The sequence below is a fragment of the Manis javanica genome, chromosome 1, assembly GCF_040802235.1.
Source record: "Manis javanica isolate MJ-LG chromosome 1, MJ_LKY, whole genome shotgun sequence".
In the NCBI taxonomy this organism is placed as follows: Eukaryota; Metazoa; Chordata; class Mammalia; order Pholidota; family Manidae; genus Manis; species Manis javanica.
This window is the reverse complement of record NC_133156.1, coordinates 10571791-10597606: the sequence shown is the minus strand read 5'-3', so window position 1 is coordinate 10597606 and position 25816 is coordinate 10571791. Positions and strand designations below refer to the sequence as shown.

The window sequence follows — 25816 nt, the reverse complement described above, 5'->3', positions numbered from 1 at the left end:
CACTGCTCCATTCGTCACCACGCCAGCGTGTGAGGCCAGTGTAAACGCCAACAATGACCATAACGTAAGCCGACAGCACGTAACAACTTGAGTACAAAGCATTGTTATCATGCCAATAGTTTTACTCCTAAGCTGAGAAACCACAGTCTCATCATTCATTCTGATGGCAATAATAAGTACTTTGTATTTCAACTCCTAGGAAAATATAGAATGATTTAGAAAGTCTTTCACATCCAGCAGTGTACACTGTTCTGGAAACCGCCTGTCCAGGTGCTCTTCTCCTTCCCTACTGCCACTGCCAGGGTCTCGCTGGTCCTGTCCTCAACAGCGTGCCACAGCCTCCTAATCGGCCTGCGCCCCCCAGGCCAGGCCCACAGACCGCTGCCCTGCTGCCCAGTCGGCCGCAGGAGCCTGTTGTGTTCGGATGGTGCGGCATTGGCTGGGCGCTGCCTAGGAAATAATGACAAAATGTGGGCTCTGAGAGCCGTAATTCTTTCATGGTTTGCTCCCCAACACTGGCAGGGAGACACCTGGCACAGGGGGCACAAATCTCCCCAGGTGTGGCTGCACTGAGCATGGGCACGGCTCCTGGGGAGGGCGAGAGGGGGGCTGTGGAGGGGCCGGCACCCTGGCCAGGCCTGCGGCCCAGGGGCACTGGGGACTGAGGACTTCCCCTGGCTCTGCCGACTATGTTATCACAGCAAGGGGTAGAAGTTTTCTAAAAATCTCTTTAAATTTGGCTTTGGATTTTACTTATTAGTAGAAAGCGTGAGTGTTTCTATCCAGGAAATGAAAATTTACTGTATTTGTAAGGTACAGAACTGAACAGAGGTATTTTCTTCTCAACAGGACAAAAAAGAAATTACAGAGGGACAAGATAAAAGAGTTTTCTACTCTTTAAGATGCATATATTCTCAAATGTCCTACCAGAAATGCAACAAGAAAATTAAAGGGAAACAGGATTTAAGGGCACTCAGTGGCCCAGCGATAGGACCTGAGCAGGGGTGAGCAGGCGAAGGGGTCGGGAGCGTTGTGGAGAGGGGCCCCGGGGTGGCGGGTGAGGGAGTCCAGCTGGCAGCAGGAGGAAATGTGTCCACGAGGGCCTGGGAGGCAGTGACCTGAAGGGCTGGGAGAAGTTCAGAGGGCACCCTGAAATTCAAGCCCTGTGTGCGGAAGCATCCCGGAAGGGAGGAAGTCCTAGGTAGGAATCCTGTTCCTGGGAGGCTGAGGCCCGTAAATTACTTAATTAAACCGAGTTTCTGCTATACTTAATCTTGCTTCCAGATCACTTGGTCAAGAGATCTGTTTCCCACTAGGACTGTATAGTACAAACATGATCATGCACATCTTTGAGGGGACAAGAAAGAAAGAAGAGAAGACAGAGAAGGCGATTATCAGAGGAGAGTGGGCCAGGGCTGTGGACAGGCCCTCATTGCCCAGCCTGACACTCCCGGGCCAACTGTGCAGAGAAAGTCTGTTATGCCAAGAGCGGGCTCATTACTTTAGACTTCTCTTTGGCACTTGTTAGATTATAGGTAAAACCGTTTGCTACTTTAATTATGATGAACATCATAATTAACACTGACAAAATGCTAAGCCATAAAGCAGCAGCTGATGGTCTGTAGTATTTCTCTGCAAACTCGATACAGTAAGAGTTTTTTCCTGCATTCAAGGATGTTTTTCTTTTTATTATCCCACAGCCCTATGAGGTCTTGCTGTGTTTATTTGATGAAACAATGAAGCCTTACAAACTTCTGCACCAAGAAACAGAAAAGACACCGTAAAAGAAACACATTATTATGGCCTTGAACATCTGTGCTGAAGGACACACAAACTCAAAAAATAGTTTTGATTCTATTGGAACTCACAGGCTGCCATCTGGGAATTGGAACAAAGATATGAAACTTGGGCCACTGCCTGCCTGTTCCTGTGCTGAGACTCCACTTAAGCCTTAGAGTGCCAGGCTCTAGGTAGGGCCCAAGACCCCCGGCCCTAGGAAAGCTTGACTTTGCTAATTTTACTTCACCTTTGGAGAAGGCAATGTCAAGACAGGCACACTCTCCCCTAAGGACTCTGCAACCTGTAATTGTCAGGTTTCCTATTATTAGTGAAGTAGATAATTTTATTTACTTCACTGCAGTATTTATTTGGAGAAGTAATCTTCTGTGAAATTATTCCAATATGATGAAACTCAAATTATTTCTGCCCATTAACTTCCAACTAAGAAAAAAAATCTGTGTATATTTATGCACAGTTTTATAGGCTGGGTCTAGACTGAAAAACATCATTTAGACTGTTTCTTGCTATCTCCTATTCCAGGGGAACTGATACTGTTATTGAGTTATTTATAATTTTACAGTTAATAGAACTTACAGTAAAGAACAAAACTCCGGGTTAAGTCAGAAAAGGCAAACTTTTCTTGAGGCTTGGAACAGGAAGCAGATTCTGAAGTTCAACCATGGATTTATTTCATCTTTAAAGTTATTAGAATCTTCCTTTGAAACATGAAAAAACTGAGACACAGAAAAGTTAGATAACTTGTCTGAAAGTTAGGTATAAGGACCAGGACTCAAAATCAAGCCCTCTTCCTGGTAAAGACTGGGTCACAAAAAGACCTAACGAGCTGATCCATAAAAAATATCAAGTAGTTACTGGTTTGCATTAGTCTGGGGACAATCAGATGAGGCAGTTATGCGACAATGTCCTTTCAGCGATAATTAGTATTAGATGTTAGAGACAAATTCCCCCAATTTTATTTTTCAGATCTTTATTGCATCCCTAGGACCTAAATAATAGACAACATTTATGATGAAGTAAACCGTTGTGGTACGATGTAAATATCTTAAGTTAGCCTCTTCCAAATTGGTGTTTGGCCACAATTTAGAAAAAAATCAACCTACTGCTATTCTTCTTCAATTTTTTTTGACATCCCACAGAGCAAGCAAAATATAAAATACTATTACATTATTAACTCATAATTAAAGTAAATGTATTTAATTAAATATTAAATTACATATAGTATACTGATAATTATTAATTCTTGAGGAAAGGCTGAAAAGCGCGTTCTTCAAAGTGCATACATTTAACTGTATCAGCTAAAAATACCGGTTCACTCATCTCCCTAATTCTCTTCTTCCATGTTAACTATTCTCCATAGCAGCCTGAGGATCTTTCCAAAACCTAAGTCGGACCATGTCACTCCTGCAGCTAATGTCCCCCATCTCCCCCACCCCAGTGAAGACCGCGGTAAAGATCCTGCTTGGTCCACAGCTTCTCCCCAGGTCCACCCCCCACCCCCCCGGACGCCTGCTGCTCTGAGTGTGCTGCTCGCTCTGGCCCACCGTTGGGCCCACAGGCTTGCTTCCTCTCCCACTGCTCGGGCCCCTTTCCTGGGTCACTTTATTTAGGCCTTGCTGAACATGCTATTTTACAGAATACCCCTTCCTCTGCAGCACTGTAACGTCAACTCCTTGAGGACTGAGAATTCGGTGGGTTTCGCTGCGGGGTCCCTGGTGCCCACATCAGAGCTCAGCTTAGGCATAGGATGGATTTGCCCATGAGTGACCGGCAGGTAGTTCACAGCACTGGGGAGATATTTTCGTGATGCATTTTGCTGATATCTAGACTAGCATGAGGCACTCACAGAGTGCTTCCTGGCAGGGCTTCCTGACTGGGTTAAACAGCCTAATTCCAAGATTTTAAAAATTACTTTTTCTCATTTTAAAGAAGAGCATGCCTCCTATGACCACTGGAAAGCCTTCCTGGAATGACTGGTTTTCCATGACTTTTTAAAAAAGTTTGATACAGAGAGTTTGCAGAAAATCACTTAAGAGACAAAATTCAACATTTCATACCATAACTCTCTGGTCTCTTGATAGAAAATGAAACAGAAAACACTAATATGTACATACATAAATTTTTTAAAGTGCAAGAGAACATAAAGGTGATGGGGGTCTTCAAGAGGAGTAGGTAAATAAGATAAAGAGAACGCTTTATCTGAAGTTATTCCAAAGTCAATGCTTAAATTAACTTCCCATTTGGGAGAGACAACAGAAACATTTTATATCTTTACTGAGGAGATGATTACACAGGTGTACACAACTCAATGAGCTGTACACTTAAAATGGGTGCATCTCCTTCTATGTCATTGAACTTCTATTTCAATGAAGTTAGAAAAATAATTTGCAACCATTAAGAAAAATCACTTCCTCTCTTTATAATTGTATAGGTATCAAGATGTTCCTTGAATATTTAAGAAAATGGTTACACGATTCACAATACAGATGAAACATATATACTTACAATGATTTATCTGAGATGGTCAAAATAATAAATGAAGCACTTAAAATAATGTTTAAATACCTGAAGTGGGACATTATCTTTAAAAATGTAATTCCTGTTTGATATTTGATTTTAACCTTCCAGGTTTTACTTTCTACAGCCTTTTCCAACCTTTGAATTGCTTCACACTGTTTTTTCAAGGAGGATGACTCAATTACATTTAGTTTGTAGTTTCAATTTTTTATTTTTTTATTTTTAAATTATTTTTAAACTCTCTTATCTCTGGTCCTTCCGAGTCCTCCTGGAGAGGCGGTACTGAGCTCGGCACATCTGTGCTGTCAGGACAATGTGGGTTTGAATCCTGTCTTCTCTTCCATGTGGCTGCTTCCTGGCTGCAAAGTGGGTACCTTAGCTATGCAGGCCACAGAGTGACTTTAAGGGCAGGCTGAGAGACACAGATAGGTGTCTGGTACTCTTCAGAATTCAAGCAGTGTTCGCTATGTTAACTCACCTGGTGCTTTTCTTTTCCTTCTTCAAAATGATGTCCTTCTGATTAAATTTGCTTTCCTATGAGTAGTTGACTTAGGAAGTGGACAGGCATCCCCCATGTTTAAAAGACAAGAGGACCCCAGTGCATTGGTGGAGGCTACATGTTCCAGCCCCTGTTAAGATGTGGGCCCCCAGGGCAGCAAGGGCTGGTCTCCTGGCATGGTGTGAGCCCCCCCACACTCCCTTGGGAATAGATACTCTGCTTTGTGGGAGGGAGTGATTTTCAGGCTTCTACTGTGAGCATTTGCACTGCACATTTGGCATAAACTGTTAGATTACTTTTCTCCACATTTGTTTGTTTTAAGCATTTAATGGGTACACATACAAATCACTGTTCCATTTGCAAAAGTCCACAACTTAATGACACAGTCCTGTTGGATTTTATATATTTTTTAAATAAACTGTACTTAATCTAACATTCATTTAATTTAGTGATGGCCTTTAACAAACCACAACCTGTTCCTTCATGAGTAAATATTTAAACCAGCTCACCCACTTTAAATATCTAAAAGAGACTGAAGATAAAGGCCAGAGAAGCTAGATTTATAGCTCACTGGGTAATATTCAACCGCCACCGCTCGGAGGGCCTCATCAAAGCCTCGGGTTTCCTGCCCTTCGCTCAGGATGCGCCTACCTCCAGCTGGGGGGCAAATAAGTGTTCTTCAAAGTATCTCCTGATTCAAGAGACACTGTCAAGGGACGCTGTCAAACTACTCAGCAAGGCATTTAAGCTTTTTTTCCCTTTTTTTCTTTACTTGTAACAAAGCTAATGGCTTTCAGATATTTCGCAATTTTCTACTGGGAGAAAAGAATGCCCATAGGGCACATGAGTTTAAGAAACCTTTTTAAGAATTCTGGATTCCTAGAACTTTAATGAATCTAAGACTAAGTAAAGGCAAATATTGAAATAGCTAAATCATCATAAAAATCAGCTGAATTTATGGCACACTTTTTTCTAAAGAGGACAACACGTTTAAACTGCGATTTTTCCAGCATCCTCTGAAAAGGAGGGTTTGTTGTAACAAGTTTTCCACATATTTGCAGATAACAGTCTTTACCTTGAGTAGCAAATAAGATTAAGGACGGATTAATCATTTTCAATGGAAGTCATGCTAAAATAATTACAACCGTTTATTGCTTTCTTAAAAAAAAACTGCAACTAATGTAAATCTTATCATCTCCCCACCCCTTTTTTGAGTCCAGAATAATAATGAGAACTATACTAATCAGACCCAGTGGCATAAATAAGAAAAACCCCAGGGCTCAGTGGTCAGGAATGTGCAGGCTGCGAGCCCGGCAGTGACCGGCCCAGCATCAGGCATGTCTGGGGAGCTTGTGGCTGCTTTGTGCAATGTTTCCTATCATCTCTGCACAGCCACCTCTTTGCTCCTGTTAGCTTATTGCCTCTCTTCTCCTTCCCTCCAGGCTGTTTGCTTGGGGTAGCAGTGCTCACACAAAACGTCAGCGGGCTCCAGAGGAGGGCTTACCAGGCGCCCTCTTCGTAGAGAGCTCTGGTGCTGGCAGTATGCCGGGAGGCCTGGCTGGTTTCTGCTGCTTTGTGTTTCATGTAAGCAACCTTTCTTTTGCAATAAAATAATGAAATCACATAATATTGCTAAAAGAAAGGGAGATAGATACTAACAAAAAGCAGCCACCTGTGGAGAATGGAAGCAATGGTGCCTTAAACTGGCTAATAGCTTAGCAGATGGCGGAAGGAATCTGCCTCACATGTCAGAGGGAAGGGCTGGCACTGTAATCTGCCTAACAGAGCCAAGCGCTGTTTTTCTGTGCTGAGTTCTCCTTGATCTCACTGTCCTTCTTTCCCTATCTTTAAAGTTCCGTTTAACAGGCAAGAGCTCCATTTCAAAGACTTTCCTTGAAGAAGCCCCCCTAGGATTGTTCAGGATACACAGCAGTGCTCCCCTGTTCCTGCAAGTCCCCAAAGCTAGGCTCCATCAACACAGCCCACTACAGCAATCTCCCTGCCAGACCCATGAGACTTGGCCCGAGCACACAGAGTAGTCAGAAACCCTCAGTAAACCCAACTCTTAAGGAATACACGGTGGCTTGCGGACCCAACCTGCAGAAGGTCCAGTACGTACTCAAGAAAGTCAGGCCACTAAACATGTGCAAACTCATCAGAAGAACTCTGCTGCAGAAACGAAAACACATACATAGATGAAAAACTCACATAATGTTTCCAAAGCAAATGTAAAATACTTTCGGATTATGTGTGCCTCTTCTGCATCTTATTATACGGTCACTTACGTTTGATCAATCAGTAAGTGTTTCCAGGATGCAGCATACCGGGTGCTGGGAAAGTACCAGGAACTGGCTTCTTAACCACAGAGTTGAAGAGAGCTTGCCATTCATTCGCCGCACACAGCTTCTGCTCCTCTCCTCTCCTCAACTGCCTACCCCTCCCCTCCTTCCTCTTTCAAAGAAAACCTGAAAACTCATATTGGTACTGCGGTATTGATTTGAAAACGCTCCCACTTCATTTCCTTTTAACTTTTTCTTTTCTTTGAAAGAGGTGTTTAACAGGCACGCTTACTTTAACGTTTGGCATTGTGCGTGAAGAGACAGAAACATTCATACCTCTGGACACATAAACACACTGTGGGCATCATTCTATCGGTGTGTAAATAGGGAAAGGTTCTTTCCCGGACAGAGCCGTGACCAGCAGCAATCTGTGTAACAGAGAGAACCTTGAAATCCAGCCATAATCCAAATGCTTAGATGGTGCTTTCGTCAATAAGATCATTAAAATAGTGCTTAGAAGAGTATGTGAAAAAAAATTTATATATAAAGTGGAAAAAGGATACAAAATAGTATGTACAGCGTAACTACATCTATTTGTTAAAAAGTGGTGGGACAGACAAAAGAAGGACAAAGGAAACCACTAAAATGGTGCATTTTATTTTGCATGCTCTAATGTTGGAAATGTTTTGTTTACAGCATTCTCCCCTCCTTTAAATATCAACTTAAAAAATGATCTTTAAAGAGTAAATAGTTCTTTTAAAAGTTTGTTTTGAAATCACTCTTCGCCGTCACTTAGGAGATATTTTGAGTTTCCTTTGGAAAGTGATCATCTGTAGTCATGTGACTTAGTACTTGGAGGTAAAAGCCCTGCTGTTTTCTCAGCGTACTAAGCCACGTAAAGTTCCTAAATAGTTGCAGGTTCACATAGCTCCTTCTTTTCTTTCTCCCCCACAGAGCGACTTATCTCTCTAGTGTCACATGACTTGTTTCAGAAAGCCCCCCTGGGAAGAAAGCAAACATCTAGGTCAGACACAAATAAGGCTGTACTTGGGTGAAAACTTGCTTTGAAATTTTTTAAAACCATTTGTTCTAACCACAGTATTTGTTCAAAATTAACTAAACACCGCTAAAAGAAATCATACAGAATCTGCACTTCTTATCAGAACCGGGCAGGATGTAGTTCTTCTAAAATTACTTTGGTGTTTTTTCCCTATTTCATCCTAATGCTTTAAATGGGCAGACATTATTAGGAAGTGAAGATACCTTGAGGAGCAAAGCCTGAAGCAGGGATTTCTATGAAAAAGGATGCCTTTTATCATCTGCGATTCACAATGCTGTCACTCATCCACCCTGTGCTCCACGCCCAGTCATTTTCACAAACTCATGCTGTTCGTGACCTGGCAAAGAGGTTAAGGATGTAAATGCATTCTCTCTCTACAAAAATTGCTCAATATTATATATAATATGAAGAATCTAATTGATTATATTCACACATCCATCATTATTTTGGGGGAAGAGGTCTTGTCAGCCTGGTATTCTAGCCATTCAACTAATGGAACACAAAAATCTTCTGCAGCCCCTTTCTAGGTATGTCCTTCATTGCTTGCCCACCAGTGGAGCTGAGGGGCAGCAAGACAAACACCCAAGCCAGTTCCCCACATGGGACTCCTCCCAGTGTCCGTAGCTTCCACAGAGCACACCTTGGTTGGGGTGGGGCTGACTCAGTCATCATCTGGAGGAAGGCAGGCTGGCAGGTGGAGAGGCATTACTGAGCTCACTCTGTGGCAGGTCTGGTTCTGGATTCTAATTCATTTAGTTGTAGCCAGAACCTCTATGAGACATTCCATGCTCAAGGACTGGAAGAATTAATATTGTTAAAATGTCCATACTGCCCAAAGCAATCTATAGATTCAATGCAATCCATATAAAATTCCAATGGCCTTTTTCACAGAAATAGCACAAAGCTTCCTAAAATTTGTATGGAACCACCAAAGACCCCAAGAGCCAAAGCAACCTTGGAAAAAGAACAAAGCTGGAGGCGTCATGCTCCCTGATATTAAACTGTATGACAAAGCTACAGTAATTAAGACAGTATAGTAATGGCCTAAAAACAGACAGAAGATCAATGGAACAGAACAGAGAGCACAGAAATAAATACACACATAGATGGCCAATCAATTAATGACAAAGGAGCCAAGAATATACATATGGAGAAAGGACAGTCTCTTCAATAAATGGTGCTGGTAAAACTGGACAGCCACATGCAAAAGAATGAAAGTGAACCACTGTCTTACACTATACACAAAAATTAACTCAAAATGCACTAAAGACTTGATTGTTAGACCTGCAACCATGAAATTCCTAGAAGATGACAGGTGGTAAGCTCCTTGACATTGATCTCGGCAATGATTTCTTGGATTTGACACCAAAAGCAAGGGCAACAAAAGCAAAAATAAACAAACAGGTCAACATCAAACTAAAAAGTTGCACAGCAAAGAAAACAATCAACAAAATGAAAAGGCAGCCTACTGAACGGGAGAAAACATGTGCAAACCGTGTATCTGGTAAGGGGTTAACATCCAAACTTTCTAAAGAACTCAAACAGTTCAACAGCACAAAACAATCTGGTAAAAATGGGCAGAGGATCTGAATAGATATCTTTCCAAAGAAGACATACAGATAGCCAATGAGTACATGAAAAATGCTCAATATTACTAGTCATAAGGGAAATGCAAATCAAAACACAATGAGGTATCATCTCATACCTATTACAAAGGCTATTATCAAAAAGACGGAGATAACAAGAGTTGGGAGGGATGTGGAAAAAAGGGAATCCTTCTTCACTGTTGGTGGGAATGTAATTGGTGCAGCCACTGTGAGAAGCAGTATGGAGATGCCTCAAAAAAATAAAAAATAGAACCACCATATGATCTGGCAATGCCACCTCTGGGTATTTATCTGCAGGGAACTAATCAGTGTCTCAAAAAGATATCTGCACCCCCATGTTCACTGCAGCATTATTTACAAAAGACATGGAAACAACCTAAGTGTCCATCATTAGATGATTGGACAAAGATAGGGCACACATGCGCATACACACACACACACACACACAGGAATATTATTTGGCCGTCAAAAAGAAGGACCTCTTGCCATTTGCTCCAACATGGGTGAACCTTGAGGGTATTAGGCCAAGTGAAATAAGTCAGACGGAAAAAGATAAATACCATATGATCTCACTTGTATGAAGAACCTAAAAAACAAAATGAAACAAAAACTAAGCTCACAAATACAGAGAACAGATTGGTGGCTACCTGAGGTAGGGTGTTAGGAGGTGGATGAAATGGGTAAAAGGGGGTGGAAAGGCACAAATTTCCAGTTATAAAATGAATAAGTCATTAATAATATAATGAATAAGTCATTAATATAATGTACAGCATGGTGACTATATGTAATAAAACTACTGCATATTTGAAAGTAGCTAGGACAGTGGATCTTAATAGTTCTTCTCACAAGAAAAAAAACTTTTTTGTAACAATGTGTGGTGATGGATGCTAACTGGACATATAAAAACACCACCACCACAATCTGCAGGTATGAACACGATAATCCGCATTTTCCAAGGCCTAAATGGAGATTCAAAGTAGTGAGATGATCTGCCCATGGTTTTACCATTAGAACAAGGCAGAGCCTAGGTATGAACACAGAGTTTCTGGCTACAGGCCCCATTCTGTGTTCTACTCTATTGCCTACAACAGATGCCAAATCTTTTAGGACTTCTTAAGACTGGGCCAATATAAAGAGTTATGAGCGAAAGAAACTTCTTTCTCATTTCTGAAATCACTTTACACAGAAAACAAGTGTATCTCTACAAAGAAAAAACATTCTGTTGAGGCATTCTTTATTACAAGTTTAAGCTGTAGAAAACCTCTTTGTTTTCTGATGGCTGACTCCCCTCCACCTCCCATTATGCCATTTCCTGCTAAGCACAGTGGTCACTGATAGCTCACTAGCTCCCTGCTACTCACTGCACCACTGCCTCTGCTAAATACCACACCCTTGGGCGGTCACTTGGTCCCTTCCCAAGATAGCAACTCCTCTGAATGATGAGGTCTCAGTGCCCAAGAAGCACATGTGGGGGATGGAGCAGGGAAGGGGGGCAGCAGATTGTGGAGACCCTGCCTGCTGCCAGACACTCGGCCAGGCGACACACAGACATCAACTATTCAGTGCCACAGACATCAACTATTCAGTGCGTACAGTGACCTTAGCAGGTAGTTGTCACTCCATTTTACAGGGCCAGATCCCGCCTGAGGGCAGTGAAGTCATCTGCCGAAGTTACACACCCACAGACAGGTATAGCCCTGAGGTCGCCCGTTGGACACGGGACAGAAACATGGGAAGTTTTGAAAACTGTGCTTGTTAAGTTGTTATTTTGGTTTGCTTCAGGTATTATATGAACATAAGAAAATGTCTACTTTAATTTATGATTGTTCTTGGGTTATTAACACAGACAGTCATCCTTTTCAAAGACTTGTATGTAGCTTTCTGTAAGCTGCACATTGAGGGTACAACTTCCATATGTCTTGGGACAGCTTCAGAGGCGGCCTGAGTCACCCCGGCGGCAGAAGCCCCTACAGATGTCATGTGAGAGGCAAACTATGCCTGGATGTGACCATGAACTTCAGCTGGACCCCTGGTGCTGCTGGGAAAAAGCACTGTTTTCTCTAATCCATCTCCCTCCTACTTTCTGGAATGAGACCCTATTAGCCCTGTGCACCCCCAGCCTCTTGAGACTGGTGGTCCCTGCCTCACGTGGCAGAACACAGCCCCTCCTACTTCACCCACAAAAGCGCCCATGTGGCCCCTCAGCCCCTCCTCCAAAGGCGCACGCAGTGTCCGTGCACCCCAGCCCCTCCCTTCCTGGTATTAGCAGGGTCCTCCACCCCTTCCAGAGACGGGGACCCCCAACTGCGTGGGCCCGTCCACGGTACCTGCGGCCACGGGGCATCTATGTGCTCTCGTGGCTTCCTCCCACTCCTCTGGGCCCGGTTTGGTTTCCTTTTCGGACGCATCTTCCTCCTGCTGACCCTTCTGATCACAGCTCAAAAGTCACGGTTCTGGCAAGCCTTCCTCAGCGCTCCTGCACCTCTGCCCAGTGCGTATTCTCACAGCACCGCAGGTCCTCCCCAGCTCGGGACTGAGCGGTTGCAATTTTTCAGCTTTCTGCAGAGCATCTGAATACTGTTGCACGCAGGTAGTTACTGCGAGCTCCGCGAAGAAGGAACTGGGGTCTGTTTGCTCCCCATTCGTGCCGGGCACCCAACAGGGCACTCAAATATTTGTTCTACAGTTCAGTGAAAAAGGCTGTGCAGCACAGGATGATGGTATTTTACTAGAGCAAATCAGATTCTCTCCTTCAAGAGCCAGACAGGTAAGTACAGACCACAGTAGCCCATTACTTGGCAATGTTACTTGGCAATGTTTATATCTTATAAAAATGAGAGTCAATATACACATCTATAAAAGTTAGAAAGAATCGATTTTTTTATGCCTTCCTGTCACTTTAAATGAAGAATACAAAGTAATGTTTTTGATAAAGGATGTAATAATATAGACTGCAAAATACCATGACATTCTCCGAAACAGAAGCACTATGTTTAGTAGTACTTAATCAAATAATGCAAAAACTTTCTATTAGTTCAGAGGGGGCTCTGTCACAGAAAGAGGAGGACAGATTCCACGCATTGAAGAGTGTATCAAACAGCCGTAAGTACATGCATCTGTATTACTGATGCTCCCCAGGAAGGCATGAGCAGCCAGTGCATGGGATCAAGCCCCGCCTTTGCTCTCCCTCCCTGACCGCACTGGTTCTGGCGGACAGGGCAGCCCAGCCCTTCAAAGCCCTGCTCAGCAGAGAAGCACTTCCTGAGCACACCAGGGAGCCCACTGCAGATTTCTGGCCTATCACCTGTGAGTTTTCACTGGCCAGGCTTGTATTTAGCATTTAGAACAGTGAAGACCCACTTTTCCTGTTCCAAGTTAATGCAGGTTGATAACTTATAACAAGCACCTTTTATCCTGGAGGGAAAAAGGTGCTCAGAAAGGTCATCTAATGTCAATGCAAAGAGGAAAAGGCACGATTTCCTTATCCTCAGCTGTAGTCCCAGCATGAAACAGGTTTTCTCTTCTTATTTATTTGTTAAATGTGAATGAAATAAGCCAAGATTCCATTTAACAATGTGTTAATTAGGGCAGGTGATTCCCAGAGAGGATCCGCCTCTGGAGGCAGAGAAGGTACCACGTGGCAGCAACTGGGGACTGAGAGGGGAACACGAGTTCTTGGAGCTGCGGAAGATGTTATGCGTTAGGATGTGGACCACCTAGCTGCTGGGAGCTGCCTGAGTTATACACGAGGGCTGCAAGATGAGAGTCTGAATGGAGCACAGCAGCAGCAAAATGTCTGCATTTCACTCTGAGACTCAAATCAATGGACGCAGTTTGCTGACTCAACAATAGGGCTTTATGTCCTGCTGGAGGCCTGATAAAAGAGTGTGCATGGCAAGCCCCACAGTGGAGAGAGATTTTGCTCCATGTGCTAACTGAAGAAAGGATTTTTCTAAAAAAAGGCCAAGAGCCCTTCTGCTGTGTTTGCGTGGAGTTCACTCACAGTGCGGCTCGTAAGGGGGAGGGGGGTCTCCGCAAGGCACACACTCCATGTCTTGAAAACCAACCAGTTTTGTCTTCCTATAAAATCTAGAAGAGAAAGGAAAATAATCCTCATTAGCTCTCTCATCTAAACTCACAGTTGCAGCAAACAGATTTATGTCATAAATTACTGGCAGCCTGTGTTACCAGTTCTTTCATTTAAAATAGCTACTCAGAGGCTTAAATATAATAATAATAGTAACTTAAATAAAATAATAAAAAATAAAAATAAAAATAGTAACTTAAAAATAATAGTAACTGAGGCAGACACAGCCTTACAAAGACCTCTGAGCGTGCAAGTGAACACTTAAGAAACATCAATCCCACTAAATACAACTCTGTAGATTTTATTCAGCTCAACTCATTCTATACTGAGGTGGGGTGCTGGTGAAGGAATGGGAAATCAATGGTCTTTGGCATTTCTACTGCAATTTAAATGACAAAATACACCATAAATACGGTGATAGCTTTTAACATCTGAAATGCAGAGACCCCCAAAAAGCCAAGCAAACCATAAAAGCAGTGAAAAATGTAAGGAGATACTTGTACAGTCTTGATATGGGGACATGTTCCTACATATAACAAGAAACCCAGGGGCAGGGATGAAAGAGATTCACCATTTTGTCCACCATCCCCCAACCCCACCCCCCAACACACACAAAATATTAAAGATATCCAACGGGCAAAAATAAAGCATCATCAACATAGTCAACGGGCAAAAGAAAACTGAAAAATACTTCTCATTACAGCATTTTCTATGACTTAGGTCTATGACATAAAACTTAAAAATCATTATTGAATCATTTCAATCACTACAATTGAAGAACAGGCAAAGAATATTAAATCCCCAAAAGAAGAACATTTCATATTAAAATTTTGTAATTAAAACTAAAAAGCAGGAATCAATGAAATTTTTCTTTAAAAAATTTAACATTAAAATGTTCAGCTTCATTACTAATCAAGTACATGCAAACTGGAGTACAAATGTACCATTTTTACTTAGAACTGGGGACATGTTGGTGTAGCACAGGAGTATAGGCGTATGTACATACGCTAGTGGGATCATAAAATGTCATTTGTAGAAGGGCAATTTAGCAATATACCATCAGAACTCAATAAAAGTTTACGTCCTTTAACCAAGAATTTCAGTTCTTTTAGTTTATCCTGAAGAAACAATCAAGTGGGTGAAGCTGTAGTAGAAGAATGCAATTGCAGTGTTGTTTATAAAAGAAAAAAAGCCAGTTAGGCACAATCCCAATATACAACAGTAGATATGAGCGATCAGGGCAGGCCCAAGGCAAGAGACCACAAGGCAGACTTAGAAACAACGGTGCAGATCCATCACACATCTGCTTTTAACTCATGAAATATCATTAAGTGGAAAAAGAAGTCTGAGTAACATAATTTCATTTTATACAAGCACACACTTGGTATAGAGCCTTTCAGATTATTTACAATTCTAGCTAAAACATTGATGTATACATATTTGCACTGAAAAAAATTTGAAAGGTATTATATACCAAATATTAACAGTGATTATTTCTAGATGGTGGGAATACACACACACACACACACACACACACACACACACACACACACACACACATACATTTAAAACTTGCAACTTTTCTATGACAAAAATAGTGATATGGAGAATAAATGTATAGAGGATAGGTAGATATGATTTTGTGAAACTGGATAATGTAGTGGTAATTCTGTATGATTATGTTTGAAGTAAATTTGTATTTAAAACCAGGTAAGTTATTTCAAATGTCCAAAATATTCATAATCTGCTAAACCTTTCATTTTCATTTGACCATGCAAATTGTGTTTTCATTTGACTATGAAAATCCACCCAAATAACGTAATCAGTAACTTCCATCAGATTTTAATAAAAAAATATTTATTTTGGAATTTATAAAATAGAAGTCAAAGAACAAAGTTGAAGGGTTCATACTTCCTCATATTGTAACATACTGCAAAGCTATATCAATACAGTATGATCCTCATATAAAGATAGACATGTAGAATTTATTCCAGGGATGCAAGGATGGTACAATATTTGAAAAATCCATCAACATCATCCACCACATCAACAAAAAGGACAAAAACCACATGATCATCTCCATAGATGCTGAAAAAGCATTTGACAAAATTCAACATCCATTCATGATAAAAACTCTCAACAAAATGGGTACAGAGGGCAAGTACCTCAACATAATAAAGGCTGTATACAACAAACCCACAGTCAATATCATACTTAACAGTGAAAAGCTAAAAGCTTTCCTCTAAGATCGGGAACAAGACAGGGATGCCCACTCTCCCCACTTTTATTCAACATAGTACTGGAGGTCCTAGCCACGGCAATTAGACAAAACAAAGAAATAAAAAACATACAGATTGGCAAGGAAGAAGTTAAACTATCACTGTTTGCAGCTGACATGATATTGTACATAGAAAACCCTAAAGAATCCATCCCAAAACTACTAGAACTAATAATTGGATTCAGCAAAGTTGCAGGATACAAAAATTAATACACAGAAATCTGGTGCATTCCTATATACTAACAATGAACTAGCAGAAAGAGAAATCAGGAAAACAATTCCATCCACAATTGCATCAAAAAGAATAAAATACCTAAGAATAAATATAACTAAGGAGGTGAAAGACCTATACCCTGAAAACTATAAGACACTCTTGAGAGAAATTAAAGAAGACACTAATAAATGGAAATACATCCCATGCTCATGTGTAGGAAGAATTAATATTGTCAAAATGGCCATCAGCCTAAGCAATCTACAGATTCAATGCAATCCCTATCAAAATACCAATAGCATTCTTCAACAAATTAGAACAAATAGTTCTAAAATTCATATGGAACCACAAAAGACCCTGAATAGCCAAAGCAATCCTGAGGAGGAAGAATAAAGTTGGGGGATTATGCTCCCCAACTTCAAGCTCTACTACAAAGCCACAGTAATTAATACAGTTTGGTACTGGCACAAGAACAGACCCATAGATCAATGGGACAGAATAAAGAGCCCAGATATAAACCCAATATGGTCAATTAACATGATAAAGGAACCATGGATGTACAATGGGGAAATGACGGCCTCTTCAACAACTGGTGTTGGCAAAACTGGACAACTACATGCAAGAGAATGAAACAGGATCACTGTCCTGTCTAACCACATACACAAAAGCAAACTTGAAATGGATCAAAGACCTTAATGTAAGTCATGAAACCATAAAACTCTTAGAAGAAAACAAAGGCAAAAATCTCTTGAATATAAACATGAGCAATTTTTTCCTGAACACCTCTCCTTGGGAAAGGGAAGCAAAAGTAAAAATGAACAAATGGGACCACATCAAACTAAACAGCTTCTGTACAGCAAAGTACTCCATCAAAAGAATAAAAAGGCATCCTACAGTATCAAAATATATTCATAAACCAACATATATAATAAGGGGTTGACATCTAAAATATATAAAGAACTCACACGCTTCAACACCCAAAAGGCAAATAACCTGATTAAAAAATGGACAGATGATCTGAACAGATACTTCTCCAAAGAAGAAATTCAGATGGCCAACAGGCACAGAAAAGGATGCTCCATATCGCTAATTATCAGGGAAATGCAAATTAAAACCACAATGAGATATCACCTCACAGCAGTTATTCGGATGGCTACCATCCAAAAGACAAGGAACAACAAATGCTGGCAAGGATGTGGAGAAAGAAGAATCCTTCTACACTGCTGGTGGGAATGTAAATTAGTTCAACCATTGTGGAAAGCAGTATGGAGGTTGCTCAAAAAACTAACTATAGAAATACCATTTGACCCAGGAATTTCACTCTTAGGAATTAACCCAAAGAAATCAAGATCTCAGATTCAAAAAGATATATGCACCCCTATGTTTATCGCAGCACTATTTATAATAACCAAGATATGGAAGCAATGTAAGTGTCCATCAGTAGATGAATGGATAAAGAAGATATGGTACATATGCACAATGGAATACTATTCAGCCATAAGAAAACAAATCCTACCATTTGCAACAACATGGATGGAGCTAGAAGGTATTATGCTCAGTGAAATAAGCCAGGTGGAGAAAGACAAGTAACAAATGATTTCCCTCATTTGTGGAGTATAACAACGAAGCAAAACTGAAGGAATAAAACAAAAGCAGACTCACAGACTCCAAGAAGGGACTAGCAGTTACAAAAGGGGAGGGCTGTGGGAGGGTGGGGGTGTGTGGGAGGGTGGGTGAGGTTGGGAGGGAGAAGAGGATTGAGGGGCATTATGATTGGCACACATGGTATATGTGTGAGGGTCACTGGGAAGACAGCGTACCACAGAGAAGACAAGTAGTGTTTCTGTGGCATCTTAGTACAGTGATGTACAGTGACTTCAGTGGGGTGTGGGGGGACTTGATAATATAGGTGAATATAGTAGCCACAATGTTTTTCATGTGAAACCTTCATAAGAGTGTATATCAATGATACCTTAATAAAAAAAAAGACATGTAGATCTATGAATCAGAGTAGGAAGCCCAGAAAGAAATATTCACACATATGGTCAACTGATCTTCACCAAGGGTACCAAGATCACTAAATGGGGATAGGACAGTCTCTTCAACAAATAGTGCTGTGAAAACTGGGTATTCACATGCAAAAGAATAAGGTGAGATCTGTATCTTATACCATATACAAAAATTAATTCAAAATTAATTAAAAACCTAAACATAACACCCAAAACCATAAAACTCCTAAAAAAAGCATAAGAGAAAATCTTCATGGCATTGAATATGGCAATGTCATCTTGGATATGACATCAAAAAGCAATCAAAAGGCATATATGAAGAGCAACAAAATAAAAAATAGACAAGTTAGACTACATCAAACTTAAAACTTGTATACATCAAAAGATACAGTTATACTTATCCCCAAACCCATCGAGTTGTGTATGTTAAATATGTATAGCTTTTTACATCCCTTAATAAAATGGTTCAAAAAATTAATTTACACCAAAAAATGTTTTAAATTATAATAAAATAATGGTTTCTTTTGGGATTAAAAAAAAGAAAATCAAAAGAATGAAAAGTCAATCTACAATAAAGGAGAAAATATTTTCAAATCATATATTTGATAAGGAGTTACCTAGAATATGCAAAGAACCCCTACAACTCAACAATAAAAATAAAATAACTTGATTGAGAAATAGGCAAAAGACTTTGGATAGATATTTCTTCAAAGATGACATTCAAATGGCCAACAAGCACATGAAAAAATGGTCTACATCAGTAATCATCAAGGAAATGCTAATCAAAACCACAATGAGTCAACATCTTCCACCCATTAAAGTGCCTACCAAAAAAAAAAAAAAAACAAGGTTGTTGAGGACACGGAGAGAAATCAGTGCACTGTTTGGTGGGTGTTCTGTGCACTATTGGTGGGAATATAAAATGCAACTGTTTGGAAAACAGTATAGATATTCCTCAAAAATTTAAAAATAGAACTACCCTATGATCTAGCAAGTCCATGTCTGGGTTGTATCCAAAAGAATTGAAAGCAGGATCTTGAAGAGCTATTTGCACATCCCTTTTCATAAAAGCATTATTCACCCAAATGTCCATGGAGGAATGAATGGATAAACAAAATGTGGTCTATCCATACAAGGGAATATTATTCAACCTTAAAAAGTAAGGAAATCCTATCACATGCTATAGCATGGATGAATCTTGAGGGCATCATGTTATAAAATGACAAATACTGTATGATTCCATTTATATGAGGTATCTAGAGTAATCAATTCATATAGATAGATATTAGAGTGGCAACCACCAGAGGATAAGGAGGGGTAAAGGGAAATTGTTTGATGGGTATAGAGTTTTAATGTGGGAAGATGAAAAAGTTCCAAATATCTCTTCAGAACATTGTGACCATACTTAACATGACTAACTGTACACTTCAAAACGGTTAAGAAGGTAAATTTTATGCTATGTATTTTATGCCACAATAAAAAAAAATGCACAAAAAATTTTTAAGGTAAAAATCATAGGACAATTAAAAGGAACTTTCTTATGGAGGATGTATTTCTTGCCAACCATTGTAATATATGCAGACTAATATTTTTTATCCTCTCAACCAGAAAACTTGCAAAATTACAAGTTGATTAAATTTTGACACTGTTAAAATAAAAGTTTTTATATATAAACAAATAATTCTGTGTAAATAAGCAAAACAAAAAGTGAAACAAAAATGTAACATCCAACATTTTCAACAGCAAATATTGATATAGAAATACTATAATAAAACTTTTTGAAAACCGAGGAGATGCAAAGTATTGGAAACCAACTGTAGACACTATTTAACATTTTTTAAATAAAGAATTCTCCTTGTGACAAAACAGTTTTGAGGTCTGAGCTTTTCCTGACAATTGAATAAAATACATGACAAAAATATGTTTATTAAAATGTATCATAAGTTTAAGGGCTATCATGCAAATGAGGTTAGAAGGTGGGCAAATCACCTCATGGTTTGAATGACCATAAAATACTAAGTAGAAAAAACTACATGAGGCTGAGTGGGCGCATCGATTTCCTGGGCTATGTTGCCACTGCTCACAAGGGGAGCAGGTGATACGTGGGAGGAGAGCAGTTAGCAGCGGCGTACAGAGCTGCACAAAAGCATTTAGAGGCTGCTCTGCCCCCTTCTGCATTCCGATAGCTTGATGGCAGAATCTAAGATGTTTTTAACTGCTACAAAATTTTCAACTGACTCATTTTTTTTTCTAAGTACAAAGTCAGATTAAGGTCAGACTCCTAAAGCACAAAATAATTACTAAAGTGCCAATTATGTACTAATTGTCAAAGACACTTAGTTTTCTTTATTTTCACGTTTTAGAAAAGTCCCCTCAAATTTATCTTCTGATTTGAAGATGAAGATACAGAATTTTAAGTTTTAAGATGTAACTGAAAAGAGCAAGTGGATAAAGAGATCTATAAATCTGAAGACGGTAAACTATTCTACTTGCTCTTTTTCCTTGTTCAGATAGCCATGGTTTGGGGGACATAGAAACATTTGTAATTCTGCTTCATGACCAAACAAGACAGGACACAAATCTAAAAAAATAAAATAAGATAAAAGAGATCAGAGAGACACATACAGGTGTCTGGTCAAATTAGTTTCTATAGGTGAACTTTAAATTCTCAAATTTATGGATTTAAATTTCTCTGGGCTTTAAAAGTTAGCTAATGCAAAAAAAAACAAAAACAAAGAGAAGCCATATTGGATTTTCCTTAATCACTACTTGATGAGATGCAGCAAATAAATACATCTTTTAGACCCCAATTTTTCCCTGACACTGAATTTGAAGAGGAATTTTCAATTGAACTGGGTCCACATAACACTTAGTTGGCCTAATGAACACCGTGTTTGAAAACTGCTATTTTAAGAAAAGCTTATTGTAGACCATCAACTCTTCAATCAGCAAAAGCATTTCTGTAAGGAGATGATATATGATTGTCCAGCTCTGGTTTCCTAATCTCACTTGATACACCCTGGAATGCATTTACCACACCCTACGCTTTACTGCCGGGTCACAGTCAGTTTCTGCAGCATGCATGTTCTCTCCCCCACTCTCGTCAATGCCCTGTCTCGCTGGGGTTGGTCAGCCTGCTGTCCATGTTCCTCCGCAGACCCCAGCCAAACAAACCGAAACTGAGCAAATGCTAATGAAAAGGTGACTCGCTGGGGTCAGGGCCCAGGCCTCATAAACAGTGTGGTGGTTACTGGCATGCCCTCTGGGAACAGGCAAGGGGGCCTGAGAGCCAATATGAGAAAAGGCACCAGGACAATTGAGGGGTAAGGGGGCTGCCTGCATGTGGGTGCGGGGAGCAGTCATCACGACTAGCCATCAGTCCTGAGGATCCAGGGGAACCCTGATGGGAAACTAGATGTGCTGAGGAGCCGAGTGACAATATCCTCCTTTGTAAAGGGGATGATATTCTCCCCTAGTTTACAGAGCAGTTTTGATGATTAAATGAACTAGTCTGCAGCAGTACTCAGCACAAAGTAGGTGCTGGATACACATTCTCTCTCATTACTAGCAGCAGCAAATAACCGGCAGGGCCAGGTTATTCTTCCAGGGCTGGGCCCCCTTCCTCTTAGCAGAGAAGGGACGAGGGCACAGGAGCCAGAAGAGGGGGCTGGAGACCCACTGGCCACACTCTGAAAAAGCAGTCACGCAAAGCTCTCCCTGGCCTCCTAGAATATTAATTGGCAAAAGTGTCAAAGATTTATTTAGTGCTGGCTGTGAACTAGGCCCTCTGCTAGGCACTTTCCATGCATCATATTCTTGGTCCTTCCAACAACTGGGTGGGCTGGTATTATTATTATTATTAGATGGATGATTCTATAGGTGAGAAGAATGGGTGTCAGAGAAATTAAGTAACTGCCTAAAGTCACTGAACATATTTGGGAACAAGGGTCCTGGCTCTCTAGTCCCTCAAATTGTGGGCACAGAGGACAGGCTATTTCCACACTGTTCTGCTACTGGGAAGAAAGCGGCTGGTGTCCTGCTGGGGCTGGGCCTACTGGCAGCAGAAAACCCTTCTTCAATGAGGCTGAGGCTGGCACCAGGAGCGAAAAGGCACCGTTTCCCTGGGAGCCACGTGAACTTCGCTTATTTTCTTTCTGCCCCAGTTTTGCTCTTATTTGCCTTCTTCACACACATATAGTCAAGCTGGATGAGCACTTTTAAAATACTCTGGAAGACCGGGTAAAAGTCACTATATAATCATTGCCTGCCTCAGACATTCATGCTGGCTGAGGAACGATGTAATTTTAAACTAATCATATAAATAAACTATGAAACATCATTCAAATGTCTACTTATTTATCACTTTCCCACATCTAAGCATTTACTTAAAGAATGAGCAAACATTGTAGAAACTCAAGCAGTGGGTTCAGGTGACCACCAGCAAGGTGCAGCAAGAGGAATCACGTTGGTGGGGGTCCTGGGCAGGCGGTCCCCTCTCCCACTCCTGCAGCCCCGCCCCGTGAGTTCCCTCTGGGTTCCCCACTCTCCCTGGGCACGGTGCTCCTCAGCCCCCAAGTCTACCGTGCATCTCTTCTCCCTGCACCACAGACCAAGTGAGCAGACGCACACAGACGTGTCACTGGCACTGTAGGAAGGAACCACAGAGATGCACCCAAGTCTGGTTCCTGTTCCTCGAGTAGATTTGCACCAGGTCCAAATCTGGACCATGTCATAGGTATCAGCATCAGTCTGAGATTATAAAGCATTTAAAAGAAATAATAGATGTATTGAGATCTAATTCACATACCACACAACCCACCTATTCATAGTGTATACTCACTAGTGTACAAGTAAGTGGTCTTTAGTACACTCACAGAGCTGTGCCACCACCAGCACAGTCAATTCTGGAGCATTTTTATCATGTCAGAAAGGTACTCTGGCCCTTCACCAATCATCCCCATTCTTCCCCACCCTCCCCAGCCATCAGGCCTCAGCAACCACTAATCCCCTTATTTGCCTATTTCGGACATTGCACACAAATGGAATCATAAAATACATGGACTTTCATCATTGGCTTCTTTCACTCAGCATGTTTTCTGGGCTCATCCATGTTGGAGCAGGTATACTCATTCCTCTTTATGGGCAAATAATATTCCACTGTTTGAATGCACTCCCTTGGGTTTATCGTTTCATCATGGATGGATATTTGGGTTGTTTCCACCTTTTGACTATTATGTGTAATTCTGCTATGAACATTTGTGTACAGGTTTTTGTGTGAGCAGGTTTTCAGTCCTCTTAGTTATATACTTAAGAGCGGAATTTCTGGGCTATATGATAATTGTTTAGTTTTTGAGGAATTGCCAAACTATTTTCCAAAGTGGCTGCACCATTTGACATTCCCACCAAGAGTGTATAAGGGCTCCAGTTTCTCCACATCCTCACTCACGCTTGCTGTCATCTGCCTTTTTGGTTATAGCCATCTTAGTGGGCTTGAAGTATGTGGTTTTAATTTGCATTTCCCTGATGGCTAATAATGTTGTGCATGTTTTCATGTACAATGGGGAAGTATTAGTTATTTGTATATCTTCTTTGGAGAAATGTCTTTTGCCCATATTTTAAATGGATTGTGTTTTTATTATTGAGTTGGAAGAGTTCTATATACAGTCTAGATAAGATAAGCCCTTATCATATATTTGATTTACAGTTTCTCTAATTCTGTGGATTGTCTCCATTTTCTTGATGGTATCCTTTTGAAGCACAGAAGATTTTACTTTTGAGGACATCCAGTATAGCTGTATATTTTTTTCTTGCCTGTGCTTTTGGTGTTAGACCACTACTTTTTTGCAACTGTTCAGGTGCCAAGTTGTTGACTAAGGGTCACACTTGACCCTCAGGCTATGTCTTACTCTGTTTATGCCCGTTGGGTCCAGAGCTTTATCTCCCCCTCCAGCCTCAACCAGAGCCCTGAACTAGCACTGTGCCATCTGGCCAGAACTACCCTGATTTTGCGGCGTGTTCTGGATGAGTCCAGTTAGAGTCCTTCCTCTGCAGTGACCTGGCGCGTGTGTTCTGGTGTTAGACCCAGATGAGGCTCTATGCTTCACCTTGTACTGGCTCAGTGATCTTGCCTGAATAGCCTTGAACACCGACAAGGCTTTCTTTCCACATTTTGAGAACACTGTGAACATTACAGAAAAGAATTCCTGTAAAATGCTGCACCAGGTGCCTCGCACAGCATAAATAACAAATACTTGCTGTAGTGCTGCTGTCTCTGGTTGTTCCCTCTCTGCAAGAAAGCCTGCTTTCCAGAGCTCATCACACTGTCTGTGGTTGGTCACACGGCTCTGCTCTACACCCACTGCATTACCCTGACAGTCCGCCTTCTCTCTCCTTCCTTACCTCGGGTAGGGACACCTCTTCACTCCCTGAAAGATCATCACCCATACCTCCTGAGGCCAGCTCTTCATACAGACTCTGTCCCCAGCTGCCTGGTTCATCTGTCCAGTGGCTACTTAAAAGCACCTAATACTACAATTCCTCTTCCTGGGCTTTGCTCTCCACCTGGCCCCTGTGCAGTCCCCTGTCTTTCCGAGACATGGGGTCCTTTTGCATTCACACTTGCCCACCCCCTTCCTCCCCTCTCCCTGCCTCTCTCTGCTCTCCTGTCCTCTTGTCTTGCAGCTACCCTGGCCTCTCTGCAGCTTTGCAACTCCTTAAAAACACCAGGTTCCCATCCGCCCTAGTGCTGGTCTCTAGGGGTCCCTGTGTCTACAGTGTTCGCCCAACATATCTGCTCGGCCAGCTGCCTCCTCTCCTTGCTCTTCTCTCCCCTGTTCAGTAACACCTCCCCTGGCCACCCCCCTAATGCTGCCATTTGCCTGGCCATCACTGGGGCAACTACCCTCCTTACCTGCTCTGGGTTTTCTTTTTTCCATAGCAACCACTTTCTTCTGCCTTTCTGCATAATTTACTTATTATTTACTGTTTAGATATTTTTCAAAACCTTGTTAGGCTGTAAGCTCCGCATGGGTTGCATGCTTTGCCTGTTCCCCTAAGCAGGGCCTCAAAGCTGCTCGACAATTATCTGTGGCAATGATGGAGCCGCCGTGATCTGCATTTTTTGATCGCTAATAAGGATAAACATCTTCCTGTGATCGCAGTCCATACATGTTTCCTCACTTGTGAATTGCCTGTTCATTCTTTTGTCTGTTGGCCTGTGTTTTCTCTTTTTTATTGACTTATAGGGACTCTTGACATTTTTGTCACACTAATCCTTTGTTAGTATGCTTATTCCTTTTATTAGCATTTGAACTTGAGAGAGCTTTCCTTTATCTTCCCTCTCCCCATTATTTAGTTTCTTAGCTGCTGCATTTCCCCCTTTGTTTCAGTTTTTAAACTATAATTTGTTGTGTATAATGTTGATATTAATTTTTTCACAGTGCTTCAGGTTGCAAAAACTAGCACCTGTTATG

The 25816-nt window shown here is 41.1% G+C and overlaps 1 protein-coding gene across 10 annotated transcripts in view; it reads right to left on the bottom strand.

The window, feature by feature from the left end:
- TNFRSF19 (TNF receptor superfamily member 19) overlaps window positions 1-25816 on the bottom strand; it is an 81790-nt gene that overhangs the window by 23007 nt on the left and 32967 nt on the right. For all 10 annotated transcript variants that reach the window (XM_073227411.1, XM_037001903.2, XM_037001906.2 and 7 more), the window contains one exon: window positions 13763-13848. In XM_073227411.1, the coding sequence (XP_073083512.1) occupies window positions 13763-13848 (86 nt within the window). The remainder of the gene's footprint in view (window positions 1-13762; window positions 13849-25816) is intronic.